We start from the raw sequence: 24,751 nt of genomic DNA on the forward strand, positions 1-24,751 counted from the left end.
ACGTCGGGATTCAGGCCTGAGACCCAGGCATCCATTATCAACAAACCCATCGAAGATGCCAACCTCTTCGGGAAGGCGGTAGACGATGCGTTGGAGACAGCCAAGAAGGAGCACGAGATTATTAAGTCGCTGCATCAAAATTCCCAAAAACCCTCTTCACAGAGGGGCAGTAATTCTCTGCGGTCCCTTCGAGGACAAGCCCGCGCCGCTCAAAACAATTTCGGCACGGGCAACTTCAACTCCAGTCAACTGGCTGCAAGCCCCATTTACTAACCCCAGAGGGGTCAGAAGCGCGGAAAGAATAGAGGCAGAGGCTCCAATTCCAGAGGAGCGTCAACTTCATGTCAGAAATGACCACCAAGTCCAGGTCCCCTCCCATGCCTCCCTGGTCGGGGGGCGATTAACCTCTTTCCTCAAGGCATGGGAGGGGATAATGTCAGACCAGTGGGTCTTAAAGACGGTTGCCCACAGTTAGTGTGGAATTCGCCCGACCCCCACAGTTCAGACCGCCGAAACAGATGCCTTTCACTGGAACATCTGCAGATCCTGATCCAAGAGGTGGAAGCGCTGCTGGGAAAGGACGCCATAGAAGCCGTCCTGATTCTTCAGGTAAACGATGGTTTCTATTCAGTGTACTTCCTTGCACCCAAAAAGGATCTCATCATGCGTCCTGTTCTAGACCTGCGCCCAGCGAACAAGTTCATAAAGCCCCAGAAGTTTCACATGGTAATACTGCAAGAGGTGATCCCATTGCTAAAACAGGGGGACTTCATGACCACATTGGATATGCAAGATGCATACTTTCATATTTCAATGCTGCCAGCGCATAAAATTCCTAAGGTTTGTGATTCAGGACAAACACTACCAGTTCAAGGTAATCCCCTTCGGCATAGCCTCGGCGCCAAAGGTGTTTACGAAGGTCCTGGCAGAGGCACATCTGCGCAGACTTTCAGTTCCAGTTTACCCTTACCTCGACGATTGGCTCATCACGGGGGACTCGTTCGTTTGTTTTTCAAACGCCCAAAAAAGTGGACCTACTGTTCAGCCTGGGATTTTCTATCAACGAAAAGAAATCCAGCTTAGTCCCTAGCCAAGTAAAACAGTTCCTGGGCGCTCTAATTCGTACGGAAAACGGTCTAGTCTTCCTTCTAGCGAGAGGGTTCAGAACATGCTCAGGTTTCTCAGTATGTAGCCAGTCGAGAGCTGCTGATACGCAAAGCTATGCGTTTGCTAGGGGTGATGGCGTCTTGCATATACTTGGTTCCCCACGCGCGGCTGCGCATGCGTCCCATGTCCCATGCAAGAGTGGCTCAACAGCCAATGGTGTCAGGCCAGCGGACAATGGGAAGATCTGTTGGTTGTCTCGCCAGCCCTCGTTCTCTCTGCAGTGGTGGTCGAGGGAGTACCTCTTGAAGGGGAAAACCTTCACCACCCCTGCAGTGGAAGCCCCTCTCAAGACAGACGCATCTCTCACAGGGTGGGAGTTGGGGGGCAGAGGGGATGTTACCTGCTTCAACAGACAGCGCACAGAGTGTGGTCCCCTCAGGTAGCGTCCAACCATATAAACTTACTGGAGCTACTAGCGGTGTTCAAAGCATTGAAAGCCTTTCAGGAGCAACTGCAAGGGAAGACGGTGCTGGTCCTAACCGACAGCTCAACAACAATGTATTACCTGAACAAACAGGGGGACACTTGCTATCCAGGGCTATCCAAGCGGTCCCAAAACATCTGGATATGGGCTCTCAAACACAAGATGTTCCTGATATCCCAACATGTTCCAGGGGAACTCAATCTGCTGGCAGACGTACTCGGCAGAGATTTTCCTCTGCCAGAAGAGTATGAATGGTGACTGCACGAAGACATTGTATCCAACGTCTTCGCAGATGGGGGGGGGGGGGTTTCCAGAGATCGACCTGTTCGCTACTCAGGAGAACGCCCAATGCCAAGATTACGCCTCCAGGTACCTCCTGAACTGATCTAAGGGGAATGGTCTCTGGATAACTTGGTCGGGGAAATTTGTCTACACTCCCCGAACCCCACCCCCCCGACTCCCCTTCTGAACAAGATAGTACACAAGATGCACCAGGAACCAGTCACCATGATTCTGGTGGCTCCCGTGTGGGCCCGCCAACCTTGGTTTGCGCGCCTGATGGAAATGTCCCTCTCCCCACCAGTCAAGCTGCCCTGCGCGTACAACATGTTGTCTCAGGACAGGGGGGAGACTCTGCACCCATGCCCACAAACTCTGAACTTAGCAGCCTGGCACCTGAGGTCTTAGAGTTTGGACATCTGCAACTCCCTCAAAGATGCGTGGATATACTGAGGGAGGCAAGAAAGCCTAACACATGTTATTGCTATGTCAGCAAATGGAAACGTTTTGTCATCTAGTGCAGTTCCAAAGGCGTCAATCCCACCGATTGCTCGCCTTCACACATTGTGTTATAGCTAACCCATCTGTTGGACTCTGGGTTAGTCTTCAATTCCTTAAAGGGTCACCTAGCGGCGGCGTCAGTCTACACCACGTCACAGCAGGTGGTGTCGTGGTGGAAAATACCTGTGATTAAAGCCTTTATGGAAGGGGTTAAAAGAATTTATCCCCCATCACTCACCCAGCCCCTGGGTGGGATCTAAATGTGGTTTTAACTAGGCTCATGGGACCCGCTTTTGAGCCTATGCATAAAGCAAGTCTGAAAGACCTGACTTACAAGACAGCCTTTCTAGTAGCTATCACTTCTATCGGAAGAGTTGGCGAACTACAGGCCCCCTCAGTTTTGGCCCCCTTTGTTACAGTCCACAAAGATAAGGTAGTTCTGCGCACACATCCCAGATTTGCGCCTAAATTTATTTGGAAGTTCCATGTGAACCAGTCAATCGACCTACCCACGTTCTTCCAGAGACTTACTAACATGGCAGAAAGAAGCCTTCACACACTAGATGTGCGTTGGGCAGTCATGTTCTACATGGATAGAACTTGACCACTGAGGAAGACTAAATAACTTTGTTTCAGTGGCAGCTGGTAGAGAAGGGGATCCTGTCTCTAAATCAGCAATATCAAGGTGGATTGTCGAATGCACCACACTGTTTCTCTCTTGCAAAGAGAATTGCCCTTCAAGCCTAGAGCACATGCTACTCGAGGCACTGGGGCATCCATAGCATTCATTGCAAATGTTCCCCTAGAGTCCATTTGCAAAGTAGCAACCTGGAGTTCTGTACACACCTTTACAAAACACTATTTCCTAGACACTCATTCTAGGTCTGATTCTCAGGTGGGACAAGCAGTACTAAAACATCTTTTTTTCTACTGTTCCTACTCACAACCCACCTCCAACTCCGGGTACTGCTTGCTAGTCTATGCACAGCGTGTGATTCTAAGCAGATTAACAAGCATCAGAAGACATGCATTACTTACTGTAAAAGCATTTCTGATTGTATCTGCTTAGATTCACATGCGCCCTCCCTGCCTCCCCGCTCGGGGTGGAAGGAACATAGACTTATTACTTTCTCTCCATGTACTCACTATAGCCTTGGGCTCCCTCATGGCAGAAAAAATAGTCAGAGGGACCTTGGCGCTGAGGGATTTTGGGTACTACACACGTCACGATGGGTATAGTGTTTCAGACACGCCTTTGCCAACGTCCCCTTTCGGTCCCCGAAAGACCAGCTGCAGTACTCTGCGATTACCACTGGATGTCGGACCATATGCACAGCATGTTAATCTAAGCAGATACAATCAGAAAAGCTTTTACAGTAAGTAATGCATGTCATACTGTCATATTTCAATGTTGCCGGTGCACAGAAATACCTCAGATTCATGATACAGGACAAGCACTATCAGTTCAAGGTACTACCCTTCGGCATGGCCTCAGCACCAAGGGTACATACAAAGGCAGTGGCAGCATCACACCTGCACAGGCTATCCATCCCGGTTTATCATTACCTCGACGACTGACTCCTAACAGGGGACTCCTACAAGACATGTCTGTTAAATATACAAAAGACAATAGATCTTTTTTTTATTCAGCCTTGGATTCTGCAACGAGAAGAAATCCAGCTTCGACCCCAGTCCAGTCAAACTGTTCTTATGGGCTCGAATTTGAACAAAGGGCGGCCTCGTCTTACCCTCAGAGGGTCCAAAACATGTTTCAAATCCCTCATTATGTAGCCAGTCGAGAGGTGACGGTAAACAAAGCTATGCGACTGTTAGTAATGATGGCGTCATGCATTTGTGGTTCCTCACGTGCGCTTGTGTCCGATTAATGGTTGGCTCAACAGCCAGTAGTGTCAGGCCAGCAGACATTGGGATGATCTAGTGGTTGTCTCGCCAGCCTTCGTTCCTTCGCTGCAGTGGTGGGAGAACCTCTTGATGGGAAATCCTTCACCACCCCCGCAGTGGAGGCCACTCACTACAGACGCATCTCACAGGGTGGGGAGCTCACCTACTTCAACAGACAGTGCACAGAGTTTTGTCATCAGACATAGCATCCAACCACAAATCTGTTGGAACTGTTGGCAGTATTGAAAGCCTTTCAGACACAAATGTAAGGGAAGATGGTCCTGATCTTCAAACAGCACCACAGCCATGTACTATCTGAACAAACAAGCGGGGCACTCACTCTCCAGGGCCGTCCAAACTGTCCCAGAACATTTGGAAGTGGGCTCTCAAACACATGTTCCTGTTGTCACATGTTCCAGGGGAACTCGCACGTCTGGTAGACGCATTCAGCAGAGATTTCCCACTACCCATGGAGTACGAATGGTGATTACACAAAGACCTAGTCGTCCAAGATTATGCCTCCAGGTACCCCAGAACCGTTCCAAGGGGAACGGACACTTGATCACATGATCAGGGAAATTTGTTTACGCTGCCTCCCCACCCCCTCCTGAGGCAACTACTCAAGATAGTGCACAAGATGCACCAGGAACCAGTCACAATATTGGTGGCCCCCATGTGGGCCTGCCAACCCTGGTTCGCTCATCTAATCGAGATGTCTCTATCTCCCCTAGTGAAACTACCATGCCAGCACAACATGTCTCAAGGACAAAGGGAAGACACTTCACCCATGCCCGCAAACGTTGAACTTAGCGGCCTGGCTCCTGAGGTCATAGTTTGGACACCTGCAACTCACTCAGAAATGCAGGGAAGTGAGAAAACCTAACAGCCGATATTGCTATTCCAGTAAATGGAAACTCTTCATTATCTGGTGCAATACCAAGGGCGTCAATCCCATTGACTGCTCTCCCACACACTTTTTGTTTCTGTCTCACTTGACTCGGGGCTGGTTTTTAATTCCTTAAGGTTCACTTAGCTGCTCTCTCAGCCTACACTACGTCACAACAGAAGGTGTTGTGGTGGAAGATACCGGTAATTAAGGCTTTCATGAAAGGAGTCAGGGGGATTCATCCACGCCCCTTTCTAATCCAGCTCCCCGATGGGTCCCGATTGTGGAACTTACCAGATTTATGGGGGTTGCCATTTGAACCTATGCAAAAGGCTAGACTCATAGGTCTCACCAATAAGACAGTGGCTCTCACTTCTATAAGAGTTGGTGAACTACAGGCCCTTTCTGTTCTAGACCCTTTTGTTACAGTTCAGAGATGGTTCGGCGCACTCACCCTCGATTTGCTTCTACATTTATCTCCCAGTTCAATGTGAACCAATCCATAGAACTGCCTACTTTCTTCCAGAACCCTACTAACCTGGCCGATGGAAGCCAACACACTTTAGATGTACGCAGAGTAGTCCTGTTTTACCTGGACAGAACTAAACCACTGAGAAAACAAACCATTTTTTGTTTCAGTGGCAGCTAGTAGAGAAGGGATCCTGGTTCTAAATCTGCAATCTCAATGTGGGTTGTCAAATGCTTCACACTCTGTTACTCTTGCTAAGGGAGAACTGGCTTTCAAGCCTAGAGCAGACTACTGAAACCACGGCATCTTCCATAGCATTCATTGCAAATGTTCCCCTAGAGTCCATTTGCAAAGCGGCAACCTGGCTTTACAAAACACTATTGCCTAGGCACTTCTAGGTCTTATTCTCAGGTGGGACAAGTAGTACGAAGACATTTTTTTCACTACTGTTCCTTCTCACAACCCACCTCCAACTCCGGGTACTGCTCGCTAATCTGTGCACAGCATGTGATTCTAAACAGATTAACAAGCATCAGAAGACACGCATTACTTAACTTAAAAGCATTTCTGATGACTATCTGCTTAGATTCACATGCTCCCACTCGGATGGAAGGAACATGGAAGTCTTACTACTTTCGCTTTTCTGTACTCATGATGGTCATAAGGGTCCCTCATCGCAGAAAAAATTCTATCGGAGGGACCGCTACACGCGAGAGATTTTGGGTATACTACACGTCACGTGGGATAGTGTTACAGGGACGCCCATGTTGATGTCTCCTTTTGGATTCTCAAAAGCCAAGATGCAATGCTATGCGGTTACCACTGGATGTCGGACTAAATGCACAGCATGTGAATCTAAGCAGATACAATCGGAAATGCTTTTACGGTAAGTAATGCATGCCTTTCTCTTCATTTGTTCCATATTTCATTCAACTCATGTTTTTAATGTGATTCCTGTATTTTCCTTTAAACCTTGTTTTCTTAATACTGAATGTTGTGCATGGCACCTTGGCCTGCATGGGGTGTTGACCCACATGGGCTTTTAACAGACTGCAAACAGTTGGTGGGTCCCTTCGGGCTGGCACTGCTAGCTCGAATTCTGTTTTGAAGCCTGTTGTCTTTAGCACAGGCTGCATTCTTCTCGGCAGAGAGCTTGCCTCTACAGTGCTGCTGGGAGAATTCTCAGAAATGTGCTAATTCCCTTCTACCTTAGACCCCAGCTCTTGTGCTGGACTGAAGGACTTTTAATTTCTAACCTGGAGAGAGTGAGCCCTTTGTCTCACCCTCTTGGGTATTTTTGTTGTGATTTAGGCTGTTTTTTTTCTGCCAAACTCATCGGCATCTTTACATTGTGACACCCTGCACCTTCAGTGCAGTGGCACAAGGAAGTCTTAGATTTCCCAAAGGTTTAACCACCTTCTATTGGTGAAACTGTTTCCAAGAGCAGTGAAGTCCAGGTTTCTTCCATAGACTTCACTTACATTTTGTAACTTTCTAGACCCAGCACACACACTTACCATAGGCTGCTGGAGGGGTTACTTAGTATCACCTTTGTCTAGTTTCTCATAACATTGTTGCCCTTTCTACAATTAATGACTGGTGGCAGTGGGTTACTTTTTACTACCTTTGTGTGTTTTTACTGCGGGCTACAATGGCAGCCTTGGTAAAGCACCCATGGGTGCCCATTTTGTCAAAATGGACCGGTCGTCTTTTTTTCCCCATTTCTTGTTGGAAAGGTCTTGAGATTTACTCTGCGTGCCAAACCAGGTTTGGTTCCTTTGTTCGTTTTGCCCTTGCTGGGATTCACAAGTGTAGCCCGCCTCTGGCTCCAGTATGTCTGGCAGGGGCAGGAAGTGAGTGAGGTGCCTGAAACTCCTTGGGCTTAATCCCCTTGGCTACAGGAATGCACCCAAAGGTGATGGGCCGGCTGGCTTTCCGGCAAGGACAGCCACCCTGCTGTGATTGACAGCTAGGCTGGAATGAATGGGAGAAACCTGCATAAAAGGTGAGGCGTTTTAGCTTGGAAGGCAGTCGACCACTGGACGAAGGAATCGGAAGAACTAGGAAGAGACTCCTGCTGCAACTCCTGGACCGTTGGTTTTTCCGGTGAAGCCCTGCTGCTGTGCTGAAGCTTCGCTTTTTGCCTCGACTAGAGAAGCCCTGCAAGGACATCTCCCTTTGAGTTGGTGGGACCAATCAACTCCAAAGTAAGCCCGTCTGGACATCCTTTCGGAGCTGGCTGTACTTCTACTGCTGTTGGAACCGAAGTACCAGGGAGAGGAACACCAGATTGTGTGTTGCTTTTAAGTCACACCAGGGCGCCAGGAAGATCCTCCAGGCTTCCCTGAAGCATGTCTGACCAAGCATGAGCCTCCTTAACAGTGCTGGACCCCAGATGCGAGGAAAGTCAAGAGTGGTATCCGAGAACCGCAGTGTTGCCATTTTGTTTCTGCCGATCTTCCCTTTGCTGAGATTGAGTCTCTATTCGTCCTCCATCTTCTCCACACAACTGAGGCTCAGTAACAACCGGATCTGCAGTGCTGTACAGGAACAGAAGCCAGCTGGAACCATTTCTTATAACCAGAGGTACTATACAGTCTAAGAATTTACCTCTTGTTGTGTAGCCTTACTTGCTCTCAGTTGACAGTTCTTGATTACCTTGCAGAGTTGCTATAGCTCTGCCCCTCACAATCCACCCAGCTTGTGGCCCTTCAAGTGTTCTATTTTCTACAAACCTTTCTAAAAACATTGTGCAAGACTTTTCTTGGCTTCAGAAAAGAGCAGAGGTCCGAGCGAATTTACCAGCGGGAGAGCAAACCCCAATAAGGGATAATTACCAATGCTCTCCGTTTGAGGAATGCCCAAGGAAGGATGGGGAGGCCTGAGGTGTGGGGCAAGTGACACCGGAGGGTGTGAAGGACTTGGCAGTGCCCGCGCCAGCACCCTCACCCAACCAGCAAGTTTGGGAGTGGTGCGCAGAAAACGGTGACAGCGACCTTATGGATTTACCAATTTGTAACAAATGAGCACACGCCCGAAAAGGGGAATATGGCCACAATACCTGCGTGTCAACAAGAGGACCCCTTTGTCCGGTTGCCCCGAGAACACCTCCAAGTTGGGGGTGGGAGGGGAGTGACCAACGGGCAAAAACCCTGGGAGCTGGCACTGCAAGAGGGACAGCAGGGGAGAGGGTGGCAACTAGAATTCACATTGACCTCCACACTCCGCCAGAAATGGCTGACCTGGTAAGCCCTCCGTATATGGCTTGGGAAGAAGTTGCCCTTGAGGAATTGGCACCCGAAGGTGAAAATAAACTAACATCTAGGAAAGAGGGGTTCTCCTGAAAAGTCACCAACCAGGACAATGATGTTCACATCAAAGATATTAACGCGATGCCACTCAAGACATTCCAATTAAAACTTTCTCAATACAGATAACCGAAGACCAAAAGTCGAGCACATTGATTTTGGACCCACATGCCCCATGGGAGGAATTTCAACTCTTCCGAAACATAGTAAGCCTCAATCAAAAAATGACTCGTGGCATGGTCTTCAATACTTCGGGGGCAATGCCAAATCAAGGAAAAAACACTCGCGACTGGAGCCGCGTTTAAAAGGGCCAAATACAGTCTGCCTGTCTAAACCGCTCCAGAACAAGGCTATAGAAGGTTTTTTTTAAAAAAGAAACACTAATCTGTAACCCAGGTAGCTGAGGAATTTCTGATGCAGAATTACTGGAAGGGGCTGAAGACTTCACAGTACATCCCTCAAATCAATTAACAATAGCTTGGAACAACTTCCAGTATCACAGAGTGGGATCTTAGTCCACGGAACAAAAAGAAATCGGACTCCACGCTAATTAGATGGCATTTTGGCCATCCGGAGGATAAAACAAGCAATACACACACAGGATCACGGGCTCCTTTAAAGGACCCGAGAGAACAAAGGGAACCTGCCGCAACACAGAAATGAACGGGAAAACAGCCTGACCTCTACACAAGGTTGCAGCACTATACCGGTGGACTTATCATTAAATACAAATGAGGAGGGTGAGAATCACTCGAACTGGGACAGGAATAGAGAAGCCCGTGCAGAAGTAACCAGAGTAGAAGGGGGGAAAAAACCACTATCAATTCCAGGCAACCACAAGTTTACATTGCTGACTGAAGAACCAACCCAAAGGCAAAGAAATCCCTCAAGAGATCGTACGTGATCCACTACCAGGGAACCAAGAGCCCGAGGAATTACCCTTGAGCAAGATCTCTTCCAGGATAAACCACGGCGCAATAGGCGCCTCTGTGAAAGCTCATGCCCAAATGTCAAAGAATAGCCATAAAAAAATTGACTTGAAGTATATCACCATAGCCCCGTTCTGTAAGTTGTATGAAGCACTTAACGACACTCCAAGATCACACCACCATGCTTGCATTTATGCACACTAAGCTCTTACCTTGAGGGTTACATCATGGCTAAGCCATTGGTAAAACCCCAAACAAGGTCACAAAGCATGGAGCCAGAGACCACCCACCAGACGCGGGGGGCTGAGGGCTACTCAGACCTCGGGTCTGTGCAAGGTGAATCAAAAGTGTCAAAGACACAACTTCAGTGTAAACCAGGAACAGGACGGTAGGAAACAAAAACCAAGGGGAGAAACTAACTTTGCGAAACCAGCGAAAAACAGGCTAATGGCCAACAAACACTGTCAAAAGCACCCACCATATACTAACCACAGCAGAGAGAACAAAGATGCTGGTATCGGCAGCGTCCAAAAAGAGGACATCAGAATGAGCAGACGAGTCAGCTGAGGTGACTCGTATGAAGCTTAACCCACGCGATCCAGAAGGACTCAAAGCACTGACAATACAGGCAGCAGTTACCCATGTTCGGCCAAGTCAGAAGACCAGCTCAGTCGAACAGAACAAGCCCTATCAGAATAAAGATACAAGTGGTCCTGCAATTATCTCAAAAGCATTTATCAACTACACCTTTGCGCAAGGAACAAAGGACCGTACCACACGGGGAGTAATTAAAGACCTATCCACCGCAGAAGATGCGTCCCTCACTGACCTCATGAATATGAGGGTGTATTCGGTCGAAGACTCTGAATCCTAAATTATTAGATATCCTCAAAAACGCAAAGCAGAAGAAATGGTACAGAAGTGGCATCTCAAGAGCCAACTCGCAAGATCTTGCTTATCGAACCTCCAGTCCTATGTTCCAGGAAAAGGGCAGACAAACGGAATCAAATCTATAAGGCAAGAAGTCGATCAGACACTTCTATTAGGGCGCAAAGCAAGGGGAGGAGACTCCCTACCAGGAATCGTAGCAAAAGCCCAGATAGGAGCACGAGAAATAAATTGGGGGCTCTGAGAATGGGCTCAAAACAGGAACCAAGAAAAAGTCCCTCAATATGGGGAAAAAAGTGGATAATCAGTAACGCTGAAGACAGTGCATAAATGACACAAAGTAATTCCCTAAAGTGAAACTCGAGGGACGTCAGTTCCAAAACAGACCAGTCAGATTCCTAAAAGACCTGACCCACAGTAAAATCTGAAAACAACTTCACACTTGCACAGCCTCTTGAAACCACAAGGTAATCACATTTTTAAACTGGAAAGAATAGTTGACCTAAAGAACAAGCTGATCCTGAATCAAAGAACGATATGGAGACTATTTAATAAAGTATCGAGTCTGAGGCATCAAATATCAAATGAAGGTGCTAGAACCAGATCCAAACGGGGTGAACGACGACTGCTCCTTTCTTCATGTGGACTCCCCAGTGAGAGTGGTACTTGAGGCCACAGAGCACCTCCATGCGCTGGGGTATGATCTGAGGGGAAACAAACCCGGACAGTTCAGTAATAAAAAAAAAATGGTAAAAGCTCAAACCGCAGGAAAAACTAAAAAGCAGCATTAAGAGATGACCTTGCAGTGAGATGAAGACCTCGCCTCAAGCAGGGAACAAATAATTGATTGTGATTTTATTTCTATCGCACTTGTACACAAATGTTGCAGAGCGCGGCACGGGAGGGGAACAGGGGAGAACAAAAGGGCGATCTTACTAGGCCCAGTGACATTGAGAACGCGCATGTGCATGGGAGAGGGAAGGGGGGAGTGCATGGAAGTGGGGACAGGTGGAAAGTGCGAAGCAGAGGAGAAACAGATAAATAACAATAAATAATAGAGGCAACAGTGGTAATGCAGCCAGCAATTTGCAAGTGCTAGGTTTAAGGCAGCAGACAGAGTAGGTCTGATAAGTGCAGGAAGAAAAAGGGGGGGGCTGTATGGGTACAGATACATACCCCAGTGCAAGGGGTAGCCCGGAGGCAGTGGGGGAGGGTGGCAGGATGAGAAGGTACCTGGGCCCAAAAGACAGAGGGTGGCCAGGTGCACGGTACCAAGAGAACAGATCAGCAGGGGAGAGGGGGAGCGAAGGCAGAAGAAAAGAGGAAGGTCTTGAGGTGCTTCCGGAACCGGAGATGGTTGTCAAGTTTTAGAGTGGCAGGGAGGCTGTTCCAGAGGGAAGACAGCTGAAGATGGAGATCTACCCCCAGCTCATTTCTTAGAAAAACGAGTGACCCTGAGTCAGTTGGAGGTAGAGGAGCAAAGAGCTCGAAAGGGGAGGTATTTGCGGAGGGATAGCTGAAGGTATTTTGGACCCAGGCCCCAGAAAGCCTTGGGGACAATGCAGTGTTTTGAATTTAATCCTTGCATCCACTGGGAGCCAGTGGAGAGATTTCAGAGCTGGAGAGATACGATCCCAGGGCTTGAGGCCAAGGACAAGTCTCGCAGTCCTGTTCTGGATTAGTTGCAGAGGACAGTGTAGAGGCAGGTAGATTTAGAAAGAGGCTGTTACTATAGTCCAAGCTAGAGAGAACCAGAGCTTGAGATACCCTGAGCTTCTGGAGGAAGGAGAGGAAAGGCAGAGTACCTCTGAGGAGGTGCAGTCGGAAATTTTTAGAGACCTCAGATGTGGGCGGAGAAGGAAAGGGTGGAGTCAAAAATGACCCCGAGGTTCTTAGCCTCGCAGCTGGGAGTAGGAGGGCCAAGGGAGGCCGTCCAGAGAGTGGGGAAAAGATGGTGAAGGTGTGCCGATGAGGATCTCCGTCTTGCTGGCATTCAGACAAAGATCATTGGCGGCACACCAATCTTGAATGGCAGTTAGGCAATCAGAGATGAGGGAGAGGAGGTGGCAGAGGGCAGCCTGAAAATGAGTTGTGTCGTCAGCGTAGCACTGTAAATTTGAGCAGAAAATGGCAATGCAGTGGGCGAGGGTTGCCAGGTATTGGTTGAAAAGCCAGGGCAAGAGGTTAAAAGGACCCAAGTTGAACCTGGGAGGATCGATCTGAGAGGAAAGAGGTCAGCCAGGCCAGAGCCTGATCAGTGATACCCAGGTTTTCACGGAGACGGTTGAGCAGGATGGTATGGTTGACCGTGTCGAAGGCAGAAGAGAGATCGAGGAGGATGAGGACAGAAGGAATGTTAGAGTCCAGGTTGGTGAGCAGATCTTCATGGATGTTTAGGAGAGCAGTTTCCGTGCTTCTGGCAGCTCTGAAGCCAGACTGGTGGTCATGGAGACAGCCAACAGAATTGGAATGAAGGTTAAACTGAGAGATGGCCAACTTTTCCAGGAGTTTTCCAAGAAAGGGAGTAATGGAAATTAAGTGATAGTTAGCTGGACAAGAAGGATCAGCTGTGGGTTTCTTGAACAAGGTGCACAAAGGAGTGCTTCAGAGGGGAAGGGAAGGGTCCAGAGGCAAAGGAGTGGTTGCAAAAATCAGCAAGAGCCAGGGTGTCAATGTGGTCCTTGATGGTTTTAGAGGAACAGGGATGAACCTGTTTTGAAGAGGCTTTCATAGATCGGACTTGTCTAGCAACCTCGTCAGGGGTGAAAAGAGGAAAGGACGAGAAGTATGCTGGGAGGGTGGCTGAAAGAGGGTCAGCAAGCACAGATGGAGAGGGAAGAGGCGTGTGGGTGGAGAGGATGGACAGGATTTTCTGGGTTTTTTAAATGAAGTGAGAGGCAAGGGCATTGCAAAGAGCCTGGCAGGCAACAGGAGGGGGGGTAGAGACTGCAGCAGGGTTGGCCAGCTCCTTCCAGATTTTAAAGAGTTCGGCCGAGTTGTTAGATGCCGCAGAGACACGAGCTTGAATGTGGACTCTCTTCTTGGTGAGGACAGTCGGTATTGCCTTTGTAGCAGGCGACAGGCCAGTTTGTCAGAGGATGAACAGGAAGTCCTCAATTTCCTCAGCTGCCCTACACTTACGTTTAATTAGTTTAAGTGTAGCTAGGTCAGTCATACCAGGAATTGCACCTGGCTTTGGACTTGAAACGGATCCTCAAACGGAGGCAAAAGCATCAAGCGGATCAGAAAAAGAAGAGTAGAGCAGAGACCTGGCTGTTTCAGGATGCGAGACAGCCAAAGGTGGAGGAGTGGGGAGAGAAAGTGGTCACCGATGAGGACCCGAAATCACGGAAATCACAGAAATCACGATTTAATTTGGGAACTTAAGATGGTAACTTGTAATTGAGACAAGAATGGGCAGCACAATGATTATAAGGATTTTACATATTTCCATTCCATTATACAGACATATAATTTTGGGTAGTTCCCCCCCCTCCCCCACAGGACCAGGAGGATGTGAAAGGGTGCTGAGAGGATCTTGTAGCCATCAGGGAGGAGTGTCAAAGCTTGTGACAGAGCTGGCCGTGAACCGTGTCTCAGTAAGACCAAGGACATCAAGGTCTAGTTCTTCAAGGAGGTGGCAGATGTCAGAGGAGTGTTTGACGGCAGAGCGAGAGTTGAGAGTGGCAATATGAAGGTTGCCAGCCTTCCTGGGAGGGCTACAGAGGAGGAACTGGAGGAACGGGATACAAGCAAAATACAGAATTTTGCAATGGGCAGCAAGATTTGACTTTTTCAATGTTGGAATCGGATGTTCGCAAAGGACAAGGCTTCGTCTCAGCTAGCTAATGGGTAGATTAAGGGTCAAAGTCAACTAGAGGACAAAGACAGGAACTCGCAGAGGCAATACTCAAATTGTACAATGTACAAGGACACACAACCGGTTGGTTTCTCCAAGATCAGACCCATATTCATCGGGTGATGAATCCATTGAGCAAGCCCCAAAAGGCCCTCTGCACTGGCGGAATACAACCTCTGACCATGAGCAACAAATAGTGAGATGGAAGCAAAACACAGCGCAATCGAAGCCAGCAACACAACGTTTGGCACCGAGAGATTGGATATGGAATTCGACAGCCACTAGGAGAAAACGGAGCATTTAGCCGTTAGAAACGAAGGAAGGAGAAGTTTTGACTGGGGGAAAAAACACATGAAACAGTCAAAACTCCATAAAGGCTCCCTCTCAATGGGATCATGAAATACAAGAGTTGTCACCTTACTGTACAAAGCGACGTCAACTTGGAAAATGTTTATATTCTTTGACCTGATTTTGTGCAAAACCAACACTAGATGGATATGAAATGGCCTTTTCTAGCGCCCGGAAAGGTCCCAAAGGTCGACCTAGGTCGGGACTGGTTACAGCAATTTGTATAGGATGTGGATTAAAATTAAGAAAAAAACATTTGATCGTCGCAACTCATTCAGTCTACCCTGACCTTTGCAGCGAACAGAAGCTGATGAGACTAAATCAAGCAGAGCTAATCTTATTGATATGTAATGGAACCCAAGATTTATTACCAACAAAGCCTTCCTAGAGGAAATAGAATCTACCATCGAAGTGCAATGCGAGCATGAAATCAATCATGTGATCATCAATGGGGATCTAACCACAGTATGCCAAGATCCAGATGGGGCTCACACAAGTAAGACGGGCATGAGTGATTCAGGAGAATGTGGTTGACTATGGTCAACCATCAAGTAGACACTTACACGCAAGGTTTCCTGTTGAAACACTTATTAATTTATTACACAATCATTTAGAAAACATTCACTAGAAGGAGGCAACTTAATATTATACACACATACACTTCAATACTAAACCAGTAAGTTTCCGGGTAAAATAGGCTCCCCTAAAATAGGAGCAAAATGACATTTCAGTTACTTTCAATGGGTCTAAAAAGGCACAAGTTAGTAGCATAGATCACAAATACATTCTTAGCCAGTGCAAATAGTTTTAGTTCACTAGAGGATTCAATAGGCCTAGTCCAAAGTCAATGGACTAGTGTCTTGGATAGGAATGAGCAGTTCTTGAAGTAAACGGTAAAGTATTTGCCAAAGTTCTCAGAATGAATTTGTATGAAAAATAATCCTATGTTGGGCAACAAACTGATTAGGCCTGCAAGTTGGGAAAGTTCCACGAACTTTCACTGCGAGAGGGGAGTTCTCTCAATCTAGTTGGCACAGTACCTTAATATGAAGAACAAGAGGCAGCTGAAGACGTTGGTTCCTGGCAGTTCCTGCAGATCTCAATGTTCCGGAGCATCAGTCGTGTGGACAAGAGGGAGGACATTGGACTCCTGCACTGGAGTCACTTCAGTTCCAGTAGCTGTAATTCAAGCACACAAGCTGTTGTCCCTCTCGAGAATGGTATCCAGGTGGCTTAGATGTTGATTGGTCCCACCAACTCAAAGGAAAAAGTCTTCCTTGAAGGGGCTTCTCTGTCGAGATTAACTTTGCATTTCGGACCTGCAGTAGGGCTTCACAGGGCAAACCAACGGTCCAGGAGTTGCAGTAGCCGTCCTCTTGCAGCTCGTCTTCAGTTCTTTCGTTCCAGTGGTCGACTCTGCTTTCCAGTCCAAGAGACTCGCATTTTAAACAGTTTTCTCCCTTTCATTCCAGCCTAGCTGCCACACTCCCAGCAGGGTGGCTGACCTTGCCAGACAGTCATCCAGACAGTCAGCCAGCCAATCATGCCGTCCATTTGGTTCTCCTAGCAGACTAAGCACAAGGAGTTTCGGGCACCTCCCTCACTTCCTGCCCACCTCAGACACCAGAGGCGGACTTCAGTCCTGAAGCCCGCCAAAGGCATAGAAACAAAGGGACCAAACCTGGTTTAACGCACAGACACAAACACTAGAAGGACCTTTCCAAAAAGAAATGGCGAAAAAAAGATTGGGACCTGTTTAAACCAAGCAGCTTAAGGCACCATCTTGAAAAACTTGGCTCCTGCGATATTTAGCTACTGGTGTTTGCGGTCGGGAAAAGTCATGGTAGTTTGTTGTAAAACCACTGCCAGCACCCATTTCGATAGAAAAGGTTAGTATTTGACTGCTACATGAGTTTCTAGACACAGGATACTAGGTAACCCCTCGAGCACTCTTCATTTTACTTTCTCTGGGAAATAGTTTATCCCAGAGAAGGTATTTAACCCTTGGGACAGCCTAAAAGGCTTCCCTGTGTCACTGCACTGAGGGTACTGTTGGACACAAATGAAAAGATGCCTATGGAGTTATCTAAAACTCCATAACCAAATAAAACGCATCAAAATACATGAGTGAGAGAAAAGGCTCACTATCTCGAGGTAAAAAAAAATCAAGTCCTCTAAATCTAGCCAAGTTGCTGGGGGTCTCTAAGGTGAAGGGAATTGGCACATTTGTGAGATTTCTCCCTGCCACGAAGACTGATATGCAAAGTTATTTCCCAAAGAACAGGCCAATGGGCCGTGTTTGTACTCGCAGAGGGCTGCCTATGGACTATTTTTTTTTTTTTTTAAATGTGTTTTTATTTTTTTTACCAAATTGGGGCTCCAGATTGGAACCATAAAAGTATACCTGGCAGCGCTTTCCATTTTGAAGTGTTCCTCTGAATAGGTTTCCTACTTCAAAATCCCCTTGATTGGACAATTTCTGAAGGGACTTACTAATGTGTACTCTCCAGTCCCTTTTAGTGTACCTGTTTTTGACTACAACCTTATATTAAAATTCCTGTCATGTATCCCATTCGGGCCTTTACATTAGTGTTATTTCAGGCTCATAACATTGAAAACGGTCCTACTTATCGCAATAACATCAGCCCGCAGGGTAAGTGAGTTGCAGGCTCTTTCTTGCAAGCTTCCTCGTACTACTTTATAAAAGAGTCATCCTCATAGTAAAACCATAATTCCTACCAAAGGTAGTCTCGGACTTCCATCTGTCGCAGAAGAGAATGCTACCAACTTGATATCATCCTCCTCATTCAGGTAAAGAGGAAGAGAGACTACATAGGCTAGACCGGAAATGGGCTCGAAGCTTTTACATTACAAGAATGGCACAATTTCGCCAGGGTGATTTACTTTGAGTATACCGGCCTCAAATGGGGCCTGGCAGTAACCAAACTATATCCAGGTGGATCATACTGTTCATTGGAGGATGGTATAGACTTGCAGAAAAAGGACTTGCCAGAGGGCTAAGGGGTAATTTCACAAGGGGTATGGCATCCTCTGCGGCTCTCCAAAGGGGTGTCCCAATAAATGACATCTGTTCAGCAGCCACTTGGTCATCCATTTACACATTTGTCAAACACTACTGTTTGTACTCTTCCTCCACTCAAGGAGGACTTTTTGCTAAAGCCGTTCTCCATTCGGCCCATGATTAAATTGATGCTCCCGCTTCTAAATTGTCACTGCTTTGGGAGTCTATCATAAAATGAGGAATACGTGGGAGGACACAATCCATTCGAAGAACAAGTTACTTACCCCTGGTAATGTTCTTTCGATTGGATGTTGCTCCCAAGTATTCCTCATCACCCCTCCCAGCCTACTATTACACTCTGCGCTTTCTGAGAGCATGGGGTCTTGTGTACGCCTGGTTAATGCCTTGAAAAAGGGAAAGGGAAAAACAGAACTGAAGCCAACCGGGTCTGCATGCGCTATTTATACTGATGACGTAGATGCTACACTGAGGCCTTCGAAGGACATAGACAATATGGCATCACATAATGCGCCCTCTGCCGAGGAAAAAAAACATTCCTCCGAAGCAGCAAAGCTGGCGAGATGTATCATAAGATCAGGAATACGTGGGAGGAACATCCAATCGAAAGAATGTTACCAGGGAATAAGTAACTTGTTCTAGCTTTGTGTTGATACTGGAAACTTGCCCTTTTTAAAATATGCTAATTTAAAAACTACTGTTAAATTATAACACACACCTTGAGTGTATGTGTTACTTGCCTACTTGTATTGGTGGATTTCACATTTGAGAAGCCTGGCTGCTCAGTCACACTACTGACTTGTGTAGTACAGGCTTTATACTAAAAGGTGGGTTACCTAATACCAAGAGGACAAGTGTTGTGTAGTCTCCCACAAGGTTACTACATCAATTCTTGCCTAACAAAAATCTAATATTACAATGAAATGCGTGTTTTGTTCATTTTTGTATTATCTGTTTACTTGCATTTCAAATCCGTATGTTTACCAGATTTGAAAAAAAGTCTTACTTTGGAAGTCTTGATTCCTGATGCCAGTCAATTATATAACAAATGGCTCATTTGTTTTAATGGAATTTATTTATATAAACTACATGGACGGTTTCTATTTCCTAATGTTCTGCACTATTAACAAGAATGTAACAGATACCTTATCCCCTTCCTTTGCAGAAGTTCCTGTTCCGAAAAAAAAAGTCAAGGTAGCGAGCAAGGTAAGTCTTCTAGTTTAAACATTTGAGGTTCACTTCATTCACCCTAGGATCTTCATTGATATTCATAAACGCAATATCTCTGCCAATTTGCAAGGTCCTGGAACACTGTAAATTGGATGGAAAACTCGTTGCGTGTAAAAACGGACTTCATAGTAATTGTATTGCCTATCTGGCATTAGTTTTTTTTTTTTTTGGGCAAATTTCCACCATGTTATTCCTCAGCTGCATTTCTGCAGCCCCTTTCATAGAGAACAAGCATGAGTAATTAGATGGTCAGCTGTAAAAGATGAATTAAATGTGGCATTGTAAGTGAGACCTTTTTCTCACGTATTTTTAATCTGATCAGGACCATTTCATTTGGTTGTGGAGTATGATAAACTCCATTGGCATCACCTTTTGTATTGTGATACACAACACCCTCTGTGCAGTGTCGCAGAAGTCTTTTGGATTTCTCTTAAGGTTTTAATACCTACTCTTGGGTAAACTACTGTTGCTCAGAGTAGTAACGTGAAATTGACTTTACTTAGCTTTTTATTTGTAGACCCAGCACACACCATTTTATGTGGTGTGCTGGGAGGGTTACTTAGTAGCCCCTTTGTCTACTTACTCATGTAACATTTTTTGTTACTCACTACAATTAATGGCTGGTGGAAGTAGTTTAATTTTCCTACCATTGTGTTTTTCTACCGCAAGCTGAATCCTCAGTCCCAGCATAGCACCCATGGGTGACCATTTTGTCAAAATGGCCCTGGTCTTTTTTTCCGCCATTTTCTGTTTGTGAGGTCTTTCTTAGGTTTTACTCTGTGCAGCAAGCCAGGTTTGAGCCCTTGGTTCGTTTTTCCTTTGGTATTGAAACCCGCCTCTGGTTCCAGCATGTCTGAAAGGGCAGGAAGCGAGGAAGGTACCCAAAACTCCCCTGTCATTTGTCTTTAGGAATGCCTGAATGCACCCAGTCCTGATGCCACCCTGCTGTTTGAGTGACAACCTAGAATATGCATGAACGGGAGAAACCTGCTTAAAAGGCGAGTGTTTTTGGGACTAAAGGCAGTCGACCTCTGGGAAGAATACCCGACGAAACCATGAACGAAGCTTGCTGCATCCTCCTTGACCTTTAAATTGCCTGGTGAAGCCCTCCTGCTGTGCTGAAACTGCTTTTTCTGATCGACAAGAGAAGCTCCGGAAGGGAAGACTTCTTCCCTAGGGTTAAGTGGGACCAACTAACACCGAGAACTCCACTGGACTATCTTCCCGACTGGCTGTACTTTGCTGCTGCAGGAACCGAGTGCCAGGGGTTGAGAAATAGTAGTCTAGTGCAATGTCTTAAATCTGGCCAGATGCTCTGAGTCTCCCCAGGACCCTCCAGCAGCAGGACGACCAGAGCAAGAGTCCCCTCACCAGAGTGTAGGACCCAAAGAGTGAGGGTAGCCCAACTGGTATCCAAGATCCGCATTGGTGCTATTTCCTGTGCGCTGAAACCTCTAAGTGCCGCTGATCCAAAAAGAGCCCGTAGCTGCTGTCGAATTGCTGCCACAAGATCCTCCAGAGGTCCTCCCTCTTGTCCCCACAACTGAGGCTCAGGAACCCAGAATCTGCATCTCTGCAACAGGACAGAAGCCAGCTGGACCACTCTTTTGAAACCAGAGGTACTGTTCAGACTTGGGGTACTTGGCTCTGTCTTGTGCTTTGCTCTTCTCAGTTGAGACTTGAAATAGCTACTTGAGTTGATTTCAGCTCTACCCTCCACAAGTGGAACCACTTGTGACGCTACCGTGAAATTGTACAAAACTCTCTAACTTGGAAAAATGTTTCTCTAGAGGGCGCTGCGCGTCGATGTCCCTCGAGTCGATGTCCCTCGACAGCCGCCGTATCGACGTCATCCTGCCTATAAAGGCCGCGCGCAGCGTCCGTTGCTCGGTTCCGTTTTACCGCGCTTACTCAGTGCCTCGGAATACCGCTGCTCAGTTCTTGTCAGATTAATCCATATTTACCTCGAGTTATTCGATCCGTACTCGATGGCTTCCTCGTCGGAACCGACAACTCCTCGATCCGGCTTCAAAAAATGCCGAGATTGTGGGAAAAAGATGTCGCTGACTGACCCTCACAGAGTTTGTCTGTGGTGTTTGGGAGCTGAACACCATTGTTCGGAATGCGAGGACTGTATGTCCATGACAGCTAAGGCCCTGAAGGAGCGTAGGGGGAAGCTGGAGAAAGGTAAGACTTTTAAAGCTGCTTCTTCGTTGACAAAGTCGAGACACTCATCTCCTCGTCACCATTCGCGCTCCATGTCTCGGAGTGGGTCCCATCACTCCTCGAGATCGAAGCACTCGAAGAGGAGACGTCGAAGATCACCTTCTGTCTTCCTTTTCCTCTTCCTCTGTTTCGCCAAAAAGAATCCCTTGCCCCACGAAACATAGTTCCCGGGTTGAATGGGAGGAATTCCGCAAAAATATGAGCGTCTTCGAGAAAGCGGCCTTGACCCCCCTCGAAGACTCCCGAGAGCGATGCTCTGGTCGAAAGACCCGAAGGTCAAAAACGCTGCGAGTCGCAGTACCCGGCGAAGGAAACCTCTCGAGCGCGTCTCGAACCCTCGAGTAGGACTATGACCTCCAAACCTTCCTCGAAGGTTCCGTCGACGCCGAGGTCGGTGTCTTCGACGCCGTTGTCGAAGGGACCTTCGACACACGGGTCTGTAGACTCGACGCCAGCTTCGACACCGGCGTCGACGCTAAGAAAAGTCACGGTTACGACCCACCCAGTGACTATCCCCAGGTCCTCGACGTCGATGGCTTTGAGATTGTCGAGTAGAATTCCAATTCTGTCGAGGTCTTCGAGGCCTCCGCCTTTGTTTTCCACGCCACGCTCGAAGCCTTTGGCGTCGACGACATCGACGTTTTCGAGGCCGATAATGACAAGTTCGGCACCTTCTGCCTTGGAAATGGGATTTACTCCCTTTGAGTTCAGAACAATTGAGAACTATGTCCTCAATTTTGGAAGAGGGAGAATTGTCTGAACAGGAAGACACATTTGAGTTGCAGGGACCTGTAACCCCAATTAGAGAGGAATTTTCCTCTGAAGAACGCAGGTTAAAGGATCTTCATGATTCCTTACATGAGGCAAGTGGGTTAGACACTTCCCCTGAGGTGGAGTTTGCTAGGCCAGACCCGGGGGAGCATGCTGAAACCCCCTATAGAGCCTTAATGGCCAGGACCAGAGTTCATGGGGTGGTCTGCACCTTCACAATCTTTCCAACAAGATGACCTCATGGATATTCTTGACAAAGGCCCACAGGAGGATCCTGTGGTGCCTTTTCATAAAGCTCTTCAGAGGAAGATCATGACAAACTGGGAAACCCCAGATGTCGTACCAGCAGTAAATAAAAAACGGTCTACAAAGTACAGGCTATCTTCTACAGACCCGGAGTTTTTGTCTAAACACCCATCCCCAGAAAGTCTGGTGGTACAGGCAGCATCCTCTACCGATGTCAAGACGGCTTATGCTACCGTCCCACAGGACAGGGACGATAAAAAATATGATGCTATGGCAAAGAAAGTCTTTTCAGCATGTAGCATGGCGTTAAAATCTGTTAATGCTACCTGCACCCTTGCTTTGGGAGTGCGCTTCTACAGCGGCTGACTGCATCCCTGAATATTATACAGGATGGTAAAGACGCTATGTGCGAATCCCGATTCGGCTGACAGTATCAGCAGAGCAATGGCAGCAAGTATATCAACCAGGAGATTTGCTTGGTTGAGAGTCTGGTTTTGCCCCAGATGTGCAAGCCAGGCTCTTGAACATGCCATTCGATGGCTCTTTGTTCGGGAAAAAGGCGGATGACAGTTTAGAGAAACTGCAAACTTCAAAAGCAGCAGCTAAATCCCTAGGAGCTGCAATCCGTCAGACTCCTTTTCGTCCCGCAGGAACCTCTGCGAGGGGCAAGTCCTTTCGCTTCTCCACATTCGGAAGAGGTAGAGGACGTCTGGTTCAAAGGGGACAAAGAAGAACTACCCGAGGTGGACGGGGTAGATATTCAAAAGCCGCAGCAACAGCAGGTGCCTCTTTACCATCTGCATCAGCCGCCCCAAAACCACTCTGAGGACTTCCCTCACAGGACACCTGTAGGAGGCAGGTTGACTCAACATCTGGCGGTATGGCAGGCTATCACGTCAGGTGCTTGGGCATTGGAAACAGTTGCCCAAGGTTACTGCCTGCCTTTACTACGTATACCTCAGTCATCCACCGGGGATCAGCTCTCAGAAAGCTCCAGATCTGCTCCTCTTGCAGGAAATTTGGGACCTGCTAGAGAAAGGTGCCATAGAACCGGTACCTGTAGCGAAGAGGAACAAGGGCTGGTACTCCCCTTACTTTCTCATTCCAAAGAAAGACGGAGGACTGAGACCCATCTTGGACTTGCGAGAATTGAACAAATTCCTCAGAAAAGACAAATTCAAGATGGTCACTCTTTCTCAGATCCTCCAGGCCCTTCAGTTCCAGGACTGGTTGGTATCTCTGGACCTTCAGGACGCCTATTCCCTTGTGCCTATCCATCTCAAACACAGGAAATACCTGAGGTTCGCAATTGGCAACTCTCACTATCAATTTCGAGTGCTGCCATTTGGGCTGACCTCCGCCCCGAGGGTCTTCACCAAGTTAATGTCGGTAGTGGCTGCAAGTCTAAGGAGGGAAGGGATTCACGTCTACCCCTACCTGGACGATTGGTTGATCAGGGCTGTTTCTTCGGAACAAGCTCAGATCCAGCTAAATCACGTGTGCCACTTCCTTCACAGACTGGGCTTCTCCCTCAATTTAAAGAAGTCACAAATGATACCATCGCAGAGACTCCAGTTCATAGGAGCGATCCTGGACACTTCCCTGGGAAAAGCCTTGCCACCAGAGGTGAGGGCTCAAGATATTCTACAGATGGTTACCAAGTTCCAACATGCCCAACGTCTCCCAGCCTTCGACTTTTTGAGGTTGCTAGGCCTCATGGCATCCTGCATTTTCCTAGTGCCAGAGGCTCGCCTGAGAATGAGATCCCTCCAGTGGGCACTGAGGACTCGGTGGTCACAATTCTCAGGGAGAATGGCAGATCTTCTTCAGGTTCCCGGCAGGGTAGCTCGAGACCTTCAGTGGTGGGCCTGTCAGGAGAACATTCTGAAAGGAGAACAGTTTTGGCAACCCTGGCCGGAGATAACAGTAATCACGGATGCCTCACTCACGGGGTGGGGAGCCCACGCCAACGACTTGACCATCAGCGGTCGTTGGTCTCCATCGGAGTCCAGACTACATATCAACCTGTTAGAGCTGAGAGCCATCAGACTTGCGCTGAAGGCGTTCCTGCCAGCTGTACAAGGGAAGAACGTCCTGATAATGACGGACAACACGGTGGCCATGCATTACCTCAACAAAAGAGGAGGCGTAGGATCACTACCCCTGTGCAGAGAGGCGATGCAGCTCTGGTTTTGGGCAATCCAAGAAGGAATCTCTCTATCGGACAGCGGACGCTCTGAGCAGGCAGAACAGTCTCCCACGAGTGGGAGCTAGCTCA

General features: G+C 47.6%; 1 protein-coding gene across 2 annotated transcripts in view; it reads left to right on the top strand.

Annotated features, from left to right (window-relative positions):
- Window positions 1-24,751, top strand: part of ZNF638 (zinc finger protein 638) — an 846,814-nt gene that overhangs the window by 345,989 nt on the left and 476,074 nt on the right. For both annotated transcript variants that reach the window (XM_069632287.1, XM_069632288.1), the window contains one exon: window positions 19,166-19,206. In XM_069632287.1, coding sequence (XP_069488388.1) covers window positions 19,166-19,206 — 41 coding nt within the window. The remainder of the gene's footprint in view (window positions 1-19,165; window positions 19,207-24,751) is intronic.

This window comes from Ambystoma mexicanum, chromosome 6q (assembly GCF_040938575.1).
Source record: "Ambystoma mexicanum isolate Mex_15411 chromosome 6q, UKY_AmexF1_1, whole genome shotgun sequence".
In the NCBI taxonomy this organism is placed as follows: domain Eukaryota; kingdom Metazoa; phylum Chordata; class Amphibia; order Caudata; family Ambystomatidae; genus Ambystoma; species Ambystoma mexicanum.